We start from the raw sequence: 20,907 nt of genomic DNA, 5'->3' as shown, positions 1-20,907 counted from the left end.
GATCCTCGTTCCTTTTCAGGAAACGTTTTCATTTTTCCTTATTGGAAACCTTTAGCTATCCTCTTGAAGTCCTGCAGTTTTACAAGGATGGGTTTAAGTGTCTCTTTTCCAGTCGGCCTTCTTGGTGCCAGGCCTTTTCTGTCTGTAGAGCCGAGTCCTTCATCGGCGTCCTCCTTGCTCTGCGTGTCCTTGTCTCCTCCAAGGTCACCAAGTGACTTTATGGATCTGGCTGCTATGCCCTTTGATTTTTCTCATATTTTCTTTTCTCCCTTCCTTCCTTCCTTCCTCCCTCCCTCTCTCCCTCCCTCCCCCCCCTTCTTTCCTTTATTGGGTCTTTATTGCTGTGGGTGGGCTTTCTCTAGTTGCGGCGAGCGGGGTCTACTCTTCGTTGCGGCGCGCGGGCTTCTCGTTGCGGTGGCTTCTCTTGTTGCGGAGCACGGGCTCTAGGCACGCGGGCTTCAGTAGTTGTGGCTCGCGGGCTCTAGAGTACAGGCTCAGTAGTTGTGGCGCACGGGCTTAGTTGCTCCGTGGCACGTGGGATCTTCCCGGACCAGGGCTCGAACCCGTGTCCCCTGCATTGGCAGGCAGATTCTTAACCACTGCACCACCAGGGAAGTCCCAATATTTTCTTATTTTTCATCTTTCGCTTTATGTTCTAGGATAGAGTTGGCAAGCTTTTCATGTAAAGGACCAGATAGTAAATGTTTTAGGCTTTATGGGCCAAGAGGTAACATTGAGGGTTTTAAGTAGGTATCACATCAGAAGAGAGAAAACAAATTTCCACATTTTCATTGATGAAATTCAAAGTATGATAATCACTGAGTACAAATTTTTTGTGACTCAATCCTAATAGGAATGGAGTTCTTTTGGGGGGGCTAACATTTTGCTTAATTGGGGTTCAGAGTTAGTGCTCTCGATCATCAAGTTGATTGGAATGTTCATTTGTAAAAGTGCCACCGTATTCCAGGTCACTAATTTGGCTTTCAGTTACACTCATTTTATTATTCAGCCCTTCTGTTGAACTCTTTTATTTTGGCGATCATATATGTAATTTCTAAGATACTTTTCTTGTTTGCTCTGTCTGTCTCTGTCTCTCTCTCTTGGCTGTATTTATGGATGCTGTCCTCCTCAAATGCCTCTAAACCCTCTAGAATTTAAGCCCCTATCCAGTCTCTCCTTTGCCCCCTGTGCTCCCTGCCCTTTCTCTTCCATGCTGACCTTGGTGATCGTTGTATCTGTGAAAGCAGGACAGGTTGACTTGTATGTGCAGCTGGTGGGCTTCCTTTAGTTTCCTCTGTTTCCCCGGGAGGGGCAGCTCTGGGACTTTGGAAGGGTGGGCTGTGTGTCGCATGCAGGGGGACCTGGTGGGGAGCAGGCAGTGGACTCAGGCCCCACAGTCACCAAGACACGTCCTGGGGGCTGCTCCACCTCCTGAGGTCTCTGAATCTCACTCCTGGTTCCCTTTCCCTCAGGGCTACCTGATCCTGCTCTGCAGGGGCAGCTTTTAGAAAGAAGGAGAAAGCGGAGTCCAGACGATACCCACGGTGCCCTGGGTGTCTAAAGAGCTAAAGGGATAGTCCAGTCAATACCAGATGTTTATTCAAACAAATCTAGTGCAGTACTCCTTACCCGGTTTACTGTGCTTCCTACATCTGCGGCATGTGTAGTAGTAACTGAGGCATGAAATTATTGTTCTGAACCAGTCTTTTCAGAATCAAGAAATACTAAACTTTGTTACAGTTTAAATTGAACCGTATGAAATAGCCATTTTTATGGGCAGAAAACTGTTGAAAATTAGCACTTTGATCAAATCAAATCTAATATTAATCTAATATTAATAAATCTAATGTTAGTAAAATTGTATTATATTTGTTACGTTTTGAGCTGTGAATATGGTCACTCTAAATCATCACTCTCATTAACCAGAACAGTTAATTAAGTAGCCTCTCCTGTTTGCAGCCATTCTGGAACATCTAGAGAGTGTAAGGGTCTTCAACATCAACAAACCCAACTTCTTTTCAGGATCAGATTTGACCCTGAAAAAGTGAAAGTGAGCTTGCTCAAGGACATACTCTTTAGTTTCAAAGTTGCGTCTCAAACGCAAGAGTCCTGGAGGCAGGTAGAGGCTTTTGTAGGCTGACGGTCATGGAGAAGGTGTGCTCTGCCCAGGCCCCCTGGGCTACTGTGCCCTGAAGCAGGCAACAGCTGGCTGGAAACAGCCAGGTCGGCGGGTCCCACCACCTGGGTGACACCGCACGGTCAGGAGGGGGAGCCCCAGCCGTGCTCTCGGCTTGCTTGCTTTTACTCTTTCTCCCTTTGTCGTTTGGATTTGCAGAATGGTCGGACTTCCAAAAGAATGTCCTTCAACTGACTACACGGTATTGGCTAGAAATGTGGGGAGGCCACCCGTGGGCTCTGTGTGCTAGAGGTAGTAAGGAAGATGCACTGGTTTAGTAAGAAGATGGGCTGGTTTGGTAAGAAGATGGGCTGGTTTGGTAAGAAGATGGGCTGGTTTAATAAGTCAAGTCTGTGCACTGGTTTAGTAAGAAGATGCATTGGTTTAGTAAAAAGATGGGCTGGTTTGGTAAGAAGATGGGCTGGTTTAATAAGTCTGTGCACTGGTTTAGTAAGAAGATACATTGGTTTAGTAAGAAGATGGGCTGGTTTAGTAAGAAGATGGGCTGGTTTGGTAAGAAGATGGGCTGGTTTAGTAAGAAGATGTGCCGATTTGGTAAGAAGATGGGCTGGCTTAATAAGAAGATGTGCTGGTTTAGTAAGATCTGCTGGTTTAGTAAGAAGATGTGCTGGTTTAGTAAGAAGATGCGCTGGTCTAGTAAGAAGATGGGCTGGTTTAGTTAGAAGATGGGCTGGTTTACTAAGAAAATGGGCTGGTTTAATAAGTCTGTGCACTGGTTTAGTAAGGAGATGTGCTGGTTTAGTAAGAAGACATGTTGGTTTAATTAGAAGATGGGCTGGTTCAGTAAGGAGGTGTGCTGGTTTAGTAAGGAAAATGTGCCTGTTTAGTAAGAAGATGGGCTGGCTTAGTTAGAAGATGGGCTGGTTCAGTAAGGAGATGTGGAGGTTTAGGTGGAAGATGTGCTGGTTTAGTATGAAGATGTGTGGGTTTACTTTACGTCTTTTCGTGCATGCAGCCTGTTTGGATTTTGCCAGCAGTTTTAGGGTGTTGCCTGCCTCAAACTTTTTTAAAAAACTGTAAACAGCTTCAGTGGGGTTTGCAGAAGGAAGCTGCGGTTTCTGGTCTTCCTGTTCATTCACATGTTTTTTTCAGAGGGAGGGCTAACATCTGACCATATTTTTCAACAAGCTCAGAAGTGAACAGAGGAGAATGCACACTAACTATCGGCAGAGGGGGAGGAACCAGAATTCCTCCAGAGAAATTCCTCCTCACACAGACTTTCCAGCGGGGTGTTCCATGGAGAACGAGGTAGGTGCACACCCAGTGTGGAAAGAGCCATCTAGAACGATTGTTTGGGTCCTGTGACCTTTGCTTTGGGAAGGTGGGGTGGAGGGTTCCTGCTGGCTTCCGGGTCTGAGAACTGGCAGCCCCGGTGGCCGGCGAAGTGAGCAAGATGAGGAGCTCTTTGCAGGTTGTTGGGTTCGTCCATCTTCACTTAAGGAGTGAGAGGCCGCGGATGTCAGGGCTGCCGAGGAAGAGTGGCGTTCATGTAGATTTGTAGTCAGTTAGGACCCAAGATCTGAGTTGGAAAATGATTTAGGGAAGAGGTCAAGAAAGAACACGCTCACAGTTGCAGACTCGTGCCTGGAATTTCACCCGTGACGCCTGAGGGAGGATGAGGGGCGCTGTGTGCCCGGCAGGAGTGGCCTCGGCCGCCGCATGGACGGTCAGGCGCGGTGTGTGTCACCAGAGCAAACCGCTGCCGTGGGGGAGGTCAGGTTCACGCCTAGTCCTGAGATGGGGAACTTGAGGTCTGTAGGAGGTCCTGGGGCGCGGGCTGTGTCGTCCTCCTTATTTGGGCCTCTGCAGCACGTAAGAAAGGCTCTTTTTCTGTTGGTAGGCGCTTAAGTACTTAACTTTCTTTTTCAAAAGATAGTGAAGCTGTTGACTTGCGTTACAGGGAGTTGGAGTTAAGATAGGCAACGTTGAGATGCAGTTTTAAACAGTGGCGCTTATAGGAGAGGATTTGTCGGGGTGCTTCGTGCACCTGGGCGGGGGTGAATCTGGGAGGTAGCTGCTGCCTTGCCCAGCTGGACGGTTGGACAGTGGCTTTGCGCGGCCCACGCTCTGGCCTGGGTGTCTCTCCCTGGTGTCTCTCCCCGGTGTCTCTCCCTGGTGTCGTCCCGCAGCCCTGCGGAGCCTGATCCCCGCCGAGTGGCCCCCCCCCCCCCCCGCTCAGCAGAAGGGGCCCTGGGGCAGGGAAGGGGGTCCCTCGAGGTGCAGCCCCAGTGCCAGGCACATGCCAAGTGCCCATTAGACGTTTGCTGAATGCTGAACTGAAGGACCCCAGGGCATTGCACTTGAAGCCCTTGTTCTGGGGCAGTTTTGTGTTATTAACTAAAGGAGTAGGTAAGGGTGCGTGAACACCGTACCGAGGCATTCGGGGTGCCCAGTGCGGGTTTCCTTCCTTCACTGCCACACGCTTTCTCTAGAACGCGCTGGGCTGAGCGTTGTGCACGTGGAGTGACTTGGTGTGTGTCACCTTATTATTCACTTTGGTCCGCAAGTAGAGGCCACTGTCCCATGAGCAGTTGTGCTGGTTCCTTCAGCACATGCATTTCTTATTGTAAATTAATAAACAGACACTCTGATGGAGAAGTTAGCCTCTGAGAATTTGTTTAGGAGATGCAGTTACTCGGAGCCTGGTCACCCCAAGTGAGATGCTAAGTCAGGCTTTAATCTAACAATACCCAAGGCCAGCCTGGCCCCTGGCCCCTCCTCTAGGAAAGCGCTAAGTGGGCCAGAGTTTGTGTGTGTGTGTGTGTGTGTGTGTGTGTGTGTGTGTGTGTGTGTGTGTTGAAGAGCTACATTTGAGGTTTCCAACTTCAAAAGTTGTTTCAAGCATAAGATGGAAAATATATTGCAAGAATACTATAAGCGTCTAGGGAACACTTCTGAGCCAGTTCAGAAGTTCTGCACAGTTCTAGGAAGCAGCGTGTGTGCCATGTGAGAAGTCTGCAGATGCCGGACAGGGCCACCGAAGCCCCGCATCCCCTCCCCGGATCTGTGCCTCGGACCCTCGGTTGGTTCCTTCAACACTCAGGGCCCCCGTTTCTTCACGAGAGACTCGGGCACGGATGGACGCCGGGTGGCACTCGGTGCCAGGGCTCCATTCACGAAGAGAACCCGTGCTTGGCGTTGGGCTCCTTCCAGGGGCTAAATTGCTCCTTTTGTCTTTTGGGGTCAAAGATGGCAAGATCATTTCGGTGATGATGAACATGGGCGCTCAGTGAAAATACCTGTTGAGTGAAGAATGAACAACTGCACGGGCTAAAACCACTTTTTAAAACTCTGTATTGATTTGGAGGCTATTCCAGTGAATTAAAGAATCCACAGTCGTTTAATGGAATCCTGATTCTGTGCGTCAGAATATTCTTTTTCTAAATTAATTAATTTATTTTTGGCTGCGTTGGGTCTTTGTTAATGCACGTGGGCTTTCTCTAGTTGCGGCGAGCGGGGGCTACTCTTCCTTGCGGTGCGCGGGCTTCTCACTGTGGTGGCTTCTCTTGCTGCGGAGCACGGGCTCTAGGCGCGTGGGCTTCAGTAGTTGTGGCACGTGGGCTCAGTAATTGTGGCTCGCGGGCTCTAGAGCGCAGGCTCAGTAGTTGTGGCGCACGGGCTTAGTTGCTCCGCGGCATGTGGGATCTTCCCGGACCAGGGCTCGAACCCGTGTCCCCTGCATTGGCAGGCGGATTCTTAACCACTGCGCCACCAGGGAAGTCCCAGAATATTCTTAATTGTTCTCAGTTTATTTTTTTCAAGCAGAACTTTCTTTTACATTTTCATGTTTAAAAGCAGCATAGGCTCCAAAATCCTGAGGTGCCCTCTTGTTCATTGTGTTTCCGGAAAAGCTGAGGGGCCCCCACCGTGCCTGCCATCCCCCAGCTCCCAGCCGTGTCTACTTTCCAGCTCCTGCAGCGGGAGCGGGGCACGCACCTCCTGTGTCACACGCCTGCTGTCCTCGGGTGGAGCAGCCGCCCCCGTTCTGCGCTGAAACGGGGCGAGGCGGCAGAGGAAAGCTGCAGGTTTGCTGGGGTGCATTTCTTTACATAATGGTTTCAACATTCCACTCTCTAGGGAGGCTCATCCACCGCTTGAACTTATTTGGGATGTTAAAAAAAAGCACATGATGCCTGGGGTATGCAGCACTGAGGACTGAGTTAGGGAAGCTGTGTCTGATTCCAAATCAGTCATGCCAAGTTCACGCTTGGCCAGGTGGTCTTGTGTGCGGCCTGGGTTCCGGGGCGGCTCCCCTCGCCTCCGCCAGCCTGTGAGCAGTGGAGGGCAGGCGCCATTATTCGTCACGGGGCCTCACGGGGCCGTGCCTCGTCGCCAGGGTAGCTCCTTTAAAAACAGGGCATTTGGGCCCTAAAGTACACCTTCGAGGCACCTGGCTGGCAGTTCTCATCGTGGATTCAGTCCCTGTTCATCTGCTTTGGGCTTATCTCCCCCGGCTTGACGGTGACCACCTTGAGGGTGGGACTTCCGTCTCATCCCCCCACAGGGCCTTCCTGAGGCCTGGCTGGCACAGGCATCAGGCACGTTACTGCTCCCCTGTAGGATGCTGGCCCCCTAGAGGTAAAGGCAGCAGAAGACGGAGTGGGGCTCAGCGTCGGCAGAGCGGATCCTTGAGCAGCAGGAGGCGTCTGCAGTGGGCGTCCCGGTTTCCTTGGCCTGCAGGGGCCAGACAGATGAGGCGTGTGGGCTGGCACAGGGTCTCTCCTTAAGGTGGGTTGCAGGACTTGGGCTCTGGGTCCTTGCCACACAGACTGATTCTGTGTGCGGGCTGTGACTGTATGACCCGTCCCTCAACGTTAAAATAACAGCATGGGCTGCGTGTGGTCTGTGGACCTGGCGATTTGGCACGGGCTTCTTGGTAACAGGCTGGCCTTGGCAAACCCCTCGTCTCAGAACTGGTTTCCTGTTGCTCCCAGGTGTAGAGGAGTAGCGAGGTGGAGCAGCCATCAGGTCGAGCTGGGCTGTTCTCACGCGCCGTCAGGCTCAGGATCAACCGTGGGCTGTGCCCCTGCTGGTTATGCTTTGGGAGAGTGAACTTCATGAGGTTTACCAGGTAGAAATGGTGTAGGGGCAGATGTTTATTCCGGCCACTTTCGGATGTAGGTCATCTGTGTAACATTGTGCTGCGTGTCTTGGTACTTCCACCGCCCTAGGGCAGTGCCTTTCGCATCACAGGAACTAGGAGGCTCTCAGTGCGGATAGACAGTCAAGCAGAACAGGATCGAAGAGTCCTCTGTGTGCCATTGATTGCCTCGGATGCCAGCCGGAGTGGCAGTCACAGTTCAGGGCCTGGCCTGACCTGCCCGCAGGTCGCTGGCCACTTCCGCTTGTTAGCCATGGGTACAGCGCAAAGGCTGGTGACACGTGATGTTTACATTACTCACTTCTCAGTGTCGCTTTCAGTGTAAATTTTACCATCGGTGCTTGTCTGGCAAATTGTGGGTGACCGTGTCCCACCGTTTCCACGTGAGCCCTACATTGCGGTCACCTGGTCCAGACCCCGCCCCCCCCCCCCCAGGATTTCACCTGAAGTGCCTCACCCTCTCTTCCACTCGCCGAATTTGTGCTGGGGCTGACAACTCCTGCGGGATCGAGGAGAAAGAAGCCTGAGCGGGCCCCGGGGGCGGTCTGTCTGAGGGCTGCGATCAGCCATCTCGGGGCTCCTCCGAGGAGGCCCCTCTCTCCACTCTGTAGTTCGTCTGAGACTGTGGAGATGATACTCTCCTTATGATGATGGGATTGATTATCTTGTCTCCCTTAACCTTTCATGCTTTTATCTTGTCTCAGCTTAAGTGTAAGCAGTTGTAGGCAGGAACTGTACTCATCCTTTAAAAACAAAATCTTATGGCCGATTTCAAATGTAAACAAGAGCAGAGAGAAGTAAATGAAGCCCCACACGCAGGTCTAGCTTTGATCCTCCCCAGCCCTGAGGGCCTCACATCAGCATTATTCCCCCAGCCCCCCATGCAGCACGAAGTGCTGAGGGGCTGCGTTGGGATGGGGAGTGGGAACTCGGTGGGTATCCAGCACGAGGAGGGGTGCTCCAGTATTAGTTGTCGTGGATCAGTGGGGTAAAAGGCAGCTATCCAGGGGCCAAGTGCTCAGGGGTGAGGAGTGCAGGCCAAGGAGCAGAGGAGAAAAGCCGGACTCTGGCTGGGAGGAGCAGGAGGAACGCCGGGGTTCACTTTGCTGAGGGCATGTTTTGTGTGCGGCGGGCCCTGCAGGATCTCCTGGAGACCCCCGGGGCCTCACCTGCCTTTGTGAGGGAGTTAGGGCCCCTCTCCATCCTCCATCTGTGCGTTTGACGGGCTGCCGAGGCGCCTCACAGGCATTGTTTTGGGTGGGATATGGCACGTGGCTGAATTTCCCCCTTGCAGAGGAGAAACAGGAACGAGAGCTTTTGGTACATGTTTGGTGACACAGGCATTTGTTTCTTGTAAGTGTTGGTCAGAGCTAGGCCTGCCCTAGGTCCCGGCCACTGTCTGGCGTTGGGTCCTGCCCAGGCAGGCGAGCTGCAGAATCACAGACAAGACAATGGAAGGTGACTTCTCGGTCTGGTGTGGGTCACCACCTTTGGGTTTCGCTGCTGTGTTCGGTGATGTTTCCCTGCCGAGGCTGCACGTTGGCGTCTTGTATTCTCTGGTTTTACGTTCCTTTGCGTGACTGGAAGCGGTCACCTTTGGCCTCTGCGTGCAGGTGCCCAGTGCCCATGCCTGACTCTCTGAACATCTGTGCCCGCGGAGGGCCTGGAGGGCTCTTGCAGAGCTGCAGGGAGGGAATCCTGGGCCTTTTCCTGGGGCCCGCAGGCGAGGTTGACTTTATTCTCCCCGCTGTCCCTGGCTCTCCCTCTGCAGGTTTACTTTGATCGCAGGGTTGGCCTCCAGGCCCCTCTAGACACTGACCATGGGGTGAGGTCACCCAGGTGCTGGTCAGCGCCCTGAGCCCCCGAGGCCCCGGCGGAGGGAGGGGAAAGCAGAGCGCGTGCTGCGTTCCTACGGGAGAGGGAAGAGGCGGGCCTCGCGGCTGTTGAGCTGAGTTTCCTGTTGATGCCACAACCCTGGCCACACCTCTCCGCCTTCTCTGAGGACCCTGCAGTGAAGTGACCCAGTGGAGCCGGGAGGTCACTTCAGAGCAATGCTTCATTTTTGTCTTCTGGGGGAATCTCCCCCTTCCTGCCCCTTCTCGCCTCCTGAGTTTACTCACCTTGAGAATTGGCCCTTGACCTTGTAAGTGTCCATGAACAGGTGAGGGACCAGCCCCTCGGTGCCCGAGGCAGCACTGGTCCCGGCCCACCCTGGCTGGCAGTGGCCAGCCCGTCTGCACGGGGACCGTGGTGGTGCTTCTGGCCACTTCCGCTTGTTAGCCATGGGTACAGCGCAAAGCCTTTGTGAATAATGAACTCCAATCATTGCCGTTTCTGCCTGCAGCCTGGAATTGTGTCGCCGTTTAAACGAGTATTCCTAAAAGGTGAAAAGAGTAGAGATAAGAAAGCCCATGAGAAGGTGACAGAGAGGCGCCCCCTGCACACTGTGGTGCTGTCCCTGCCTGAGCGCGTCGAGCCCGACAGACTGCTGAGCGACTATATCGAGAAGGAGGTGAAGGTAAGTCCACGGCCGCAGGACCCGCCTGCCCGTCGCCAGCAAAGGCCCCCTGATGCACCAAACGCTGCGGTTCTGGGACCCGTCCCCACTCACACCTCGGGTGACTCCCACCCGGTGGTGCCCCTGCGGTGGTGTGTCTGATAACCGGGTGCCCAAACCCCAGGGCTCTGTCTTCCGGCCCCATTTCTAGCTTTCTCTCCAGTAGCAAGCTGCCTCCTTTCTCGTAAAGGCTGGCCGTGTGTTTCGGTTCCTTGGTCAAGGCTAAGAGCTGTTCCGTGTGCCATTGTCACAGCCTAGGACACGGACTCCTGAATCCTGTCAAAGCCCGTGCCCACTTGTGGGTACACATGACGCACACTAGTGTATTATCAGTGCTTCCCCTAAACACTACATGAAAGGAAATGAATAAAACTGCGCAGTCAGAGAGAATGGCAAAGGGGACTGCGGTGATGAGAGAGGCCCGTGAACTTGCAGAGGGAGCTGACGAAGGTGGGGTAACGAGTTCACAGAGCCCACGGAGCTGGACCTGCGTCCCTCAGAGGACGCGGAGCTGCCCAGCTGGACCCGGGGGCTGGGGGGGCGTGGAGCACGGTGTGGGCTTCGGGGAGGGGTTTGCTCTCACCTGCCACAGGGAGAGGTGGGAGGTCTCCCTGGTAGAGACATGACACTAGGGGGGGCTTTAGACGTGGGGACACCTGGCCCGGAGGAGGGTGGGGAGAGACCCAGTGTGAAGATGAGCAGATTAAGTCAAAGCCTCTGTCCGGAACGGTGAGAATTGCCAACCCCCTTTCCCTCAGGCTTCCAGACAGGCCTGCACCCGGGCCTCTCCCACAAGGGGGTCCTCGCAGGAGTGCTTTCCTGTGAAGCCACACAACCTGCAGAAGTGCCGCCTCGAATGACCCTGGGGTGGCCACCCAGCCAGCCTGAGAGAAGCTGGCCGTCTGCGCCTCTGCCCGTGCACACGGCTTCTTGCGTGGGCAGTCAAGGAGAAGTACACGTTTGAGGAAGACGTTTAACCTAAAGATAGAGCCCGGGACAAACACAAGACGTAAACGTGAATGCAACAGCAGCAGTGCGGAAACTGGGGGAAAAATAAAAATACATAATGTTGTCGGAAAGATAAGAGGAAATACTGTTAACTGTGAGATAACAGGTGGAGACAAGAGCTTTTGGAATTAAAGGATCTTAATTATATGTTGTAAAAAATTCATTAGAGGGGTCAAAAGATAAAGTCAAGGCAGTCACCCAGAAAGAATAACCAAAAGACAAGGAGATCAAAAATCAGTAAACAAAAGATGAGAGAGAGAAAAAAATTATAGGATCCATCCAGAAGGTTCAATCTCTGACTCATGAGAAGAAAAGATGGTGGAGAGTGGGAGGAAGTTGTTAAGACAGTAATGGAAGGACATTTTGCCGAATTCACCAACAGACGTGATTCTCAGATTGAGGGGGTCCCTTTCTGGTCATGATGACCAGACAGTCAGGTTTCTAAAACGTGAGCCCTCAGAGCCCGTTCTGATGAGGTTCCTGGGAGATGTGCTGCCTCAGAGCGCAAGGACACACCAGGAAGGTGGGAGACGCAGATCCAGAACCGGGGCTCTAAGCACGGAAAAGAGCAGAGGGAATTCCCAAGATGGGAATCTGAGGAACAGGCCAGAGCAGCTCTGGGAGAAGGGACCACGGATGGTTTTATATGTTGGAGTAGAGGCTGCTGAAGAATTGGGAAGATAGAATTGTACGTTGAAAACAAAGCAAGTGGAGGGAAGGGCGGGCCCATATTACACCGTGAAAATTTAAAGTTTGCGGACTTCCGCTTCCAGGAAGAGGGAGTCGACGTATTTTTCCCTATTCCTCTCACTAAGTACACCTAAAAATCCTAGATGTTATATATGCAACAACCATAAGAAGACTCTGAAAGGTAGAGCGACGGCAGACCAGCCAGGGACCTTGGGACCCAAGGGGGCGACCCTTTGGTGAGTTCCCCGGTTCTCTTTTTCCTCATGTATCCCAAGCTTGGAACTGAAGAAGCTGGCAACCCAGAACAGCCAACAGGTGCACACAGAATCCCAACAAAATTCACTCTCTCTGGCCAAAGGACCAGGAAAGGGATAGCTTAGCAGGACAGAAAATGTCTTACAATACCTGCTCAGTTCCAACCAAATGTGACTGAAAAACCTGTGGGCCCGCTGCTGCCTCTACCAGCAAAGACTGTGTAGGGGCCAGCACCCACCGCAGAGAAGGCTGAGTCGGGAGCTGGGGCTTTATCCCTGATGAACCCCTAGTGGAACTGCGGTGTCAGTGGAGACCATGTGGGGAGCCTGGAATTCTGCCCTCAGACAGCAGCAGTGTGACTCACATACCACCCCTCGTGTCACTGGGCCACTTGGGGGGCCAGAACGCCCACCGTGTCCAGCAGGGAAGAGGAGCCCCCCCCCCCCAACTCAGGTGGCAGCGGAGGCCAGTGGGGAGTCAGCCCCTCCACCTGGTAACAGAGTGTGCTCCCCTCCCCCTGTGGGACTGGAGCAGATTTCTGACATTTGTGTCCTCAGAGTCCTGGAGGGACAAGAGACGGGGTGGGGTGGGGCTGAAAAGCTGATCAAAGGAGTCATGGCTGAAACTGCTGTGATTTGGTAAAAGACAGACTCAGAGGTTCAAGAAGCTGAGCTCACCACAAACAGGATAAACCCAAAGCAGTCCACGCCAAGACACGTCGTAGTGAAACTTCCGAAAAGTAAAGACAAAGACGGAGTGTTGAAAGCAGTGAGAAAGAACATTTCACCTGTAGGGAAAACGGCATGATAGATTTCGCATCAGAAACCACGGGGCCAGAAGGAAGTGACGACATCCTTCAAGTGCCAAGAGACCCTGAAGAATCAAAGGCTGATGAGAGCACCACAGGCGACTCTGCATCCTCAGACAGCAGCCAACAAACGGACCAGTTTCTTGAAGAGCACAGACTGCCACGGGTCACCAGTAAATAGATCATTTGAGTAGTCCTGCAACTATTAAAGAAATTTAATATCTAATTTGAAAACTCCCATAAAAAAAGTCTCCAGGCCCAGGTGGTTTCTGGAAAATTCTATCATATGTTTAAAGAGTTAACACTAATTCTACACAGTCTCTTCCAGAAAAACAGAAGGGGAGGGAACACTTTTTAACTCATTTGTGAGGTTAGTATTTCCCTGATACCAAAATCAGGCAGTACGAAGCAAAAATAAATTACAGACATGAATACAGATGCTTAGGTATAAATGTAACAAAACCTATAGGATTTGTACGCTGAAAACCACACAACACGGATGAAAGGATCAAAGATCTGAATAAGTGGAGAGACATACCACGTACATGGATGTTAACATGTCAGTTTTCCCCAAATTGATATACAGGTTTGATGCAATTCCTATCAAAATCCCGGCCAGATATTTTGTAGATATAGACAAGTATTCTAAAATTTATATGGAAAGGCACAAGAAGTAGAATAGCTGGAACGGTTTGAAAAAGAAGAGTTAAAAGAGAGGAATCAGTCTGCCTGATTTCAAGATGTACTTTAGAGCTACAGCAATGAAGACTGTGAGGTAGCAGTAGAGGGGCTGACACAGTCATCAGTGGAACAACATCGTGAACCCAGAAACAGACCCAAACAAATACACCCAACTGATTTTTGACAGAGGTGCAAAAAGCAAGTCGGTGGAAGGACTGTCTTCTTAGCAAATGGCGCTGGAGCCGTTGGCCACCCATTGAGAGAAAAATGAACCTCACGCTAAATCTCACACCTTATACAAAAATTAACTCAGATTGGATCATGGAATTAAAGGGAAAATGTGAAACCATAACACTTTTAGAAAAAAAAACCTAAGAGAAAATCTCCAAGACCCAGGGTAAGCAGAGTACTTAGACTTGACATCAAAAAGGCAATGATTGGTAAACTGAACTTCATCAAATTTAAAAACTTTTGTTCTGCAGAAGACTCCATTAGGAGGATGAAAACACAAGCTACAGACTGGGAGAAGATATTTGCAAACCACCTACCTGCCAAAGGTCTTTTATCTAGAATATATAAAGAACTGTCAAAGCCCAATAGTAGAAAAGCCAACAGTCTGATTAGAACATGGGCAAAAGTCATGAAGAGACATTTATTTCACCAAAGAAGACATTCAGATGGGAATAAGCACATGAAGATGTGTTCAACATCGCTAGCCGTTAGGGAAGTGCAAATTACAACCACAGGGAGACATCACTGCACACCAACCAGAATGACTGAAGTTAAATAAGTAGTGAAAACACCAAATGCTGGTGAGGATGCAGAGGGTCACTCATGCATGGCTGTTGGGCATGTAGAATGGTGCAGCCACTCTGGAAAACAAGTGGGCAGTTTCTTAAAAACTAAACATGCAACACCGTCTGACCTGGCAGTTGCACTCTGAGTATTTATCCCAGGGAAATGAAAATCTGTGTTGACACAAAAACCTATACATGAATATTAAAAGCAGCTTTATTCATAATGGGCAAAAACTGGAAATACCCCAGATGTCCTTCAGTGGGTAGATGGTGAAACAAATGATGTGCCTCCATACTGTGGAACCGTACTCAGCTGTAAAAAGGCATGATTTACTGATTGCTTCAACACCCTCCAGGAATCTGCAGAGAATTATGCTGAGTGAAAAAAGCCAATCCCCAAAGCTACATACTGTATGATTCCCTTTGTGTAACATTCTTGATATGACAGAATTATTGAAATGGAGAACAGATAGGGCTTGCTAGGGGTTCAGGAGGAGACCAGGTGGGTGGGAAGTGGGTGCGCCTGTAAAAGAGAAGCGGGAGGGACCTTGTGATGGAACGTTCTGGAACCTGACCTTGTAGTCAGTATCGTGGTTGTGATGCTGGGTGATCACGAGATGTTACCTTAGGTATAACAGGGTGCGGGGTACAGTGGACCTCTGTGTATCATTTCTTACAACTGCATGCCATTTACAATTATCTTAGAATTAAAGGTTAAAAAAAATTAAAGACTCTGCATAAACAAAATTGTGATTTCACTACCTCTTGGCACAGTGGTGAAGTAGAATGTACCTAACAGGAGGATATAAGCACCAAGTAATGATTAAGTAGTAAATTATCTAAATTGTAAGAAAAAAGGAAGGAGAAGTTGGGGGTGGTGATATAAGAGAGTTAACTCTTTCTCTGCTGTAACTGGAAATCAACAGCTAATGTCTTAGATTGATGAATCAGGCAGTAGCAACGTAAAACCATGACTTAGAAAGTTGGCCCTAGATCCAGAAGACCCTGGAGTTGCTGCCTCTGGGAAGCAGTTTACAGGGTTGCCTGGGTTGGGACCTGATCGTTGTTTTTTGTTATACACTTCTGGGGACTATTTACGTTTTTAAACTTCATACATGTATCACTTTGATAAAAATAAAAACAGCGACAACACAATGCACTAGTGGTGAGGAGGCTTTTCCTCCCGCATACTCGAGTGTAGTTCTTTATGGAAAGTATTTTGCATTCAGAATGAACATTACTAACGTGAAGGTGAGAGGCACTTAACAGTAGCTTCTGATTTCTGAATGCTTACCTATACGGCAACACTATTTAACATTTTAAATACATTTTCTCATTGAATCCTCACCCGGCTTTTTTAAAGCAGAAGCATCCTTCCCAGGGTTTCGACCCCACGAGGCCCAGGGTGGTGCAGGGGTGCAGGGTCGGGACCTGTGAACCGACACTCTGGCTTTTAATTCGGGGGGCAGCAGCGGGTAATTAATCACATGTGTGATACCAAACCCAAGATGCTTCTTGATAAGATTTGTTATTTCTTATTTATTGTATTTTTAAAAGTTGAATAGGTAGGTTATGGACATGGTACAAAATTCAGATGGTAAGGAGATTCCTGGTGAGGAGAGGTCCCCAGTCCCCCCACCGCCCCGCCCCTGGAAAGAACCACTGGCATCAGTTTCTCGTGTGTCCCTGCGCGGGCGGTGTGTCCATATCCGAGCACACACGTGCATTTGTTCCCAAATGATTACCTAGTGCACACTTTGCACCTCGTTGTTTACACGCAACAGTATATCTCGACATATCTTGGTGGGTTGGGGCACATAAAGCTGCCTCGTCCATTTCCCTCCCATTATAATGGCTCTACCATATTTTATGTAACCAGTGATCTATACATACATATTTAATTTGTCTCTGTTACACATTTTACTAACCCTCTAGGATAAATTCCAGAAGTAGAATTGCTGGGTGTAGGGCTAGGTTACTTGTTATCTTGACAGACATTTCCAGGTTGCCCCTCACGCGGGATTTAAGCTGGTGTACACCATTGGCAGTCTGGGCGAATACCTGTTTATCCAAACTCTAAGGAGCCACACAGTGTACATGCGGGCTTTTTGATCTTTGCCAGCCTGATGGTCGTAGTCTGTTACATCACAGTTTGTACTTACGAGTGAGGTTGTGTATCTTTTCATATGGTCGAGTCAGATCTCTTAAGTGTCTTTCTACAGCCATTTTTCTGTTGGGTGGTTGGCGGTTTTCCCATACGTTTTCCCTAGCGCTCAGTGTGGTACGTGAGTTTGCCCTTCGCGGTGAAGTTAGTTGTAAGGTTTTCCCTGCTTGTCGCTTGTCTTTGTTCAGAGATGTCTCGGTTCTCTAGAAGCAGGGCCTGAAACTGGAGATTGTGTTTGATGATTCAGGGTGTGTTCTCAGGAGAAGGGGAGGGAAGGAAGCAGGATGGGGCAGAGGAGAAAGATGTGTGTCTGCCCACTTATGGGCATGTAAGGGGCCCCTAAAGGCCACACAGGTGCCTCTTTGTCCCCAGTATGTAGTAGCTTCCCCACCTCCTCATCACGATCCGGGCCGGTTGCCCCTGCAGAACAGTACCACCTTTCTCTGCTTGCTTGTCTGCTGGCATCAGGAGGTGACTGCGGTTTTAAGTTTAGATCCCTTTTTTGTCCCCTGGTAGAAGCATTTTACCCCTAGAGCCAGGCTCTCAAAACAGATGGAGCCAAAAGTTTCAGGGCTGGGAGCACACGTTCCCCAAGTGGGTCTCTTGGATTGATGGTGATCAGAGCCACTCCTGCGGCCGTACCTTGGACCCCAGACCCATGCGTTCTGACCACTGGGGACCAGGCGTGGTGTAATGACTGCTGGTTCCAGATGTGCCCTGCATTCTGAAGAGATGTGGCATCCTTTCAGGTGTCCCCTCCTGGGTGCGCCCCGACCCTGTAGAGGACCTTGCCGGTGGTCTGGGCCCCTGAGTTTCAGCATTGTCTCAGACCCTCTCTTCCAAGCCTTGAACAGTTTCCTTCCCCCGTGTACTGTAACTCAAGCGAGTGACTGTGAGTCCCTTCGGAGGGAACCGGGGGCGTTGCTGCAGCGCACACTTGTGTCGGTGTTACAGATTCGTTCTCCTGGGGCTTGGCCTTTCCCTCAGGCACTTCCTGGGACTGGAAACCGGGTCAGAGACGGCCACTTTGCGTTGGAGCAGCACACTCAGTGGTGGTGTCCTTGTTTGTGTACATGAGGCGGGACCCTGGTTGGCTCCCAGCAGCTCTCTTGCCCCTGGGAACGCCTCTGCTCTAGTTGCATCTCTGTGGGGCCTGCATACCAGCCCCCCACCCAGCCATTTGACCATTTACAGTCACCGCCCACTGCAGTGAGCCCGCTTGCCTGCCCTGCTCCTGGTGACTGAGTGCTGCCACCTGGCTTCCGCTCTCCCAGGGCCCTGTCGTCCCCCTCGCTGCAGGAAGCCTAGTGCTAAAGCATCTCCCCCACTAGCTCTCCCCCTGAGAACAGCCACCGCAGAGCTGCTGGGTGGTGCCCGCACCCCTGCCAGCCCATTTGTTCCAGCTCATCCTTGAGAGTGGGGTGTCTTCCCAGCCCCCCCCAAGTAGCAGGGGCAGCCGTGGGATTCCAGCTCTTACACGGTAGACCCCGTCCAGCGGGCCCACCTCTCTGCATCTTTTGAAACCTTTATCCACAGTTTGCTCGGCAGTTCTGCAATCTCCACTGAGTTTAACATGGGCCTTGTGTTTGCCGAGCTTCTAAGCTGTGCTAGCAGTGCTTGAGAGCCGTGTCCGGGCCCCTGACCTGGGTTAAGTGCAGAGCCCCGTAGATGCGCTCGTCCAGCTGGGGGTCCATCCACCTCCATCTGGCACCTCCTGCTCCATCAGTGTTCAGTCTCTCTTCCCAGCGGGTCCCAGTCGTGCTGTGTTGAGATTTGATCCCAGGAACAGGTCTTATGGCCAGGAGGGGTGGAGGGGGCAGACCCTGAGGAGAACAGCATTGTCATGAAAGGTGCCCATCCCAGTGAGGCCCGTGTGTCGTTTTCGAGCAAGGGGTGTGTGTGTGTGTGTGTGTGTGTGTGTCTGTGTGTATGGGGGTCCTGTGGCTTCTAACAAGTGGGGTTGGGCCACTTCTGCAGGCCTAGAGCGTTGAGAAGAATATGAGATTGAGGTTCCCAAGTGCATCTACCTAGGTGTCCCCATCCCACATCTCAGAGTCCTGCCCTTCCATCAGGGCCCACGCTCTGCCGTGGAAAACTTGTTGATCAAGGTCAAATAGGTGGATGTTATAGGGAGGCTGACTTCGGCTCAGTATAAAAATGGACTTCTCTTATAGCTCATCAGCAATTATTTTTGGAAATACTTTCCGCTGTTTAGAGCTGAAGTGACGAGCTCACCAGCACGTTCCTGTGTTGGCTGCAGTCTCTGTAAGGGCGGCAGGAACGGCAGTGGGGTTAGCGGGTGCCCAAGACAGTCCGGCTTTTGCTGCCAGGGCTGATGGAGCTGATGTGACCGCTAGTCAGATGTCCCCTTGGTCTGTGTTGTTCCATCACGTTCATCCCTCTGCAGCTGTGTCCTGAATGTGCTATGATCAGTTAATCGGCACAGCAGCCCGCGCCGTGTCATCTCACAGCGGGTGTGGGCTGGTCCCTGACATCGCTGAAGGAGGCGCTGCACATTGGTCAGGACCGGCAGGGGACCGCCCAGGACGGTGGGGAAGGCTTTTGTAAGAACTGCCCAGGCGGCACACTTTGTCCCATCTGGAGTTACAGCAGGAATGAGAGCTGCAATTTTCCTTTTTGACAAAACATGTTTTACTAATACATATTTTACAGCGAAAAAAATCTCAAATGAGTGAGGACTCACCTCTGTGAAGAAAGTAGAATCCTTCTTGGTGATCTGTGAGCCTGAATTTGAAGTGTGGTGGCACTTTGAGAAAGGCGAGAGGGTGGTGGTGACATTGTGTCCCCCAGGCCACGTGGAGGCGGGCAATCCTTGTACAGTCCTGCAGACATGATAACACTAGGGCACTTTTATATGACCCCAACGTAGTCAATAGTTTTTTTTACTACTATTTGAATTTAAGCAAAATTAATAATTTGGGATGATACACATCTAGAAGTGGTAACTAATATACAGTATAATACTGATTATGATTCAAAAGGTTTTTAGCAAATGCAATTATTGAGTGAAGCTAGGATACGATTTTTTTATTGTGGTGAAATATGCATAACATAAAATTAACTGTGTTTAAGTGTATATTTCATGGTATTAAGTACACTCACATAGTTGTGCAGCCATCACCACCATCCACTTCCAGAACTTTTTCTTTTCAGAACTTTTCAGAACAATATATATATACACACACCACATATTATTTATCCATTCATTTATCAGTGGGCATTGGGTTGTTTCCAACTTTTGACTATTGTGAATAATGCTGTTATGAACATGGGTGTACAAATGTCTGTTTGGATCTCTGCTTTCAGTTTTTTTTCCTTTTTAAATTGTGTTAAAATATAGCATAAAATGTACCATCTTAAACATTTTTAAGGGTGCAGTTCAATAGTATGAGATACATTCACGTGGTTGTGCAGCCATCACCACCATCCATTACCTTAACTCTTTTCATCTTGTAAATCTGAAACTATACCTATTAAACAAAAACTCCGCGTTCTTTCCTCCCCGCAGCCCCTGGCAACCATCGTTCTGTCTCTATGAATTTGACTTCTCTAGGAAGTTCATATGAGTGGAATCATACACTGTTAGTCTTTTTGTGACTGGCTTATTTCACTTAGCATAATATTCTCAAGTTTTACCCGTGTTGTAATGTACTGCAGAATTTCCTTCCTTTTTAAGGCTGAACAATATACTATTGTATGGATACACCACATCTCACTTATCCGTTCATCCATCAGTGGACACTTGGGTTGCTTCCATGTTGTTATTGTGAACGATGCTGCTATGAACATGCGTATACAAAAATCTCTTTGAGACCCTGCTTTTAATTCTTTTGGGTTTATCTATACCCAGAAGTGGAATTGCTGGGTCATATGGTAATTCTATTTTTAATTTTTTCAGGAACCTCCATACTGTTTTCCACAGCAGCTGCACCATTTTATATTCCCACCAGCAGTGCACAGGCGTTCCAGTGTCTCTACATCCTCGCTAGCACTCGTTTTCTGTTTTTGTTTGTGTTTTGTTTTTCACTAGCCATCCTAATGAGTTTGAGGTGGTATCTCATGGTAGTTTTGATTGTATTTCTCTAATGATTAGTGATCTCAAGCATCCTTTCATGGTCTTATTGGACATTTGTGTATCTTCTTTGGAGGAAAGTCTATTCAAATCTTTTGCCCATTTTGGCATCAGGTGTTTTTTGTTGAGTTTTACGAGTTCTCAGTATATTCTAGATATTAATCCCTTGTCAGATATATAATTTGCAAATATTTTCTCCCATTCCGTGGGTTGCTCTTTTACTCTGTGGACAGTGTCTCTTAATATACAAAATTTAAAAATCTTGTTGAACTCCAGTTTGTCTGTTTTTTTGCCTTTGTCGCCTGTGCCTTTGGTGTCATATCCAAGAAATCATTGCCAAATCCAATATCATGAAGCTTTTGTCCTATGTTTTCTTCTAAGAGTTTTATTGTCTGCTTGCAGTTCTTTTACATAGATATCCAGAAGTGGAATTGCTGGATCATATGCTAATTCTATGTTTTATTTCTTAAGGAATGACCATACTGTTTTCCATAGTGGCTGTACCATTTTACAGTCCCACCAGCAGTGCACAAGGGTTCCAGTTTCTCCGTGTCGT

At 49.8% G+C, this 20,907-nt stretch overlaps 1 protein-coding gene across 5 annotated transcripts in view; it reads left to right on the top strand.

The window, feature by feature from the left end:
• Window positions 1-20,907, top strand: part of CCM2 (CCM2 scaffold protein) — a 60,261-nt gene that overhangs the window by 15,901 nt on the left and 23,453 nt on the right. Inside the window, exons 2-3 of one of the 5 annotated variants that reach the window (XM_082400237.1) lie at window positions 3,331-3,445; window positions 9,643-9,816. The exons of 1 other annotated variant lie outside the window; for it this stretch is intronic. In XM_082400237.1, coding sequence (XP_082256363.1) covers window positions 3,347-3,445; window positions 9,643-9,816 — 273 coding nt within the window. In that variant the 5' untranslated portion in view covers window positions 3,331-3,346. Of the gene's footprint in view, window positions 1-3,289; window positions 3,446-9,642; window positions 9,817-20,907 lie in introns of all 5 variants that reach the window. 3 more of the 5 variants (XM_082400236.1, XM_082400239.1, XM_082400238.1) reach the window with 3 other exon arrangements.

The sequence above is a fragment of the Balaenoptera borealis genome (genome assembly GCF_965194805.1).
Source record: "Balaenoptera borealis genome assembly, chromosome: 7".
Taxonomy (NCBI): domain Eukaryota; kingdom Metazoa; phylum Chordata; class Mammalia; order Artiodactyla; family Balaenopteridae; genus Balaenoptera; species Balaenoptera borealis.
This window is presented reverse-complemented; position numbering and strand designations above follow the sequence as displayed.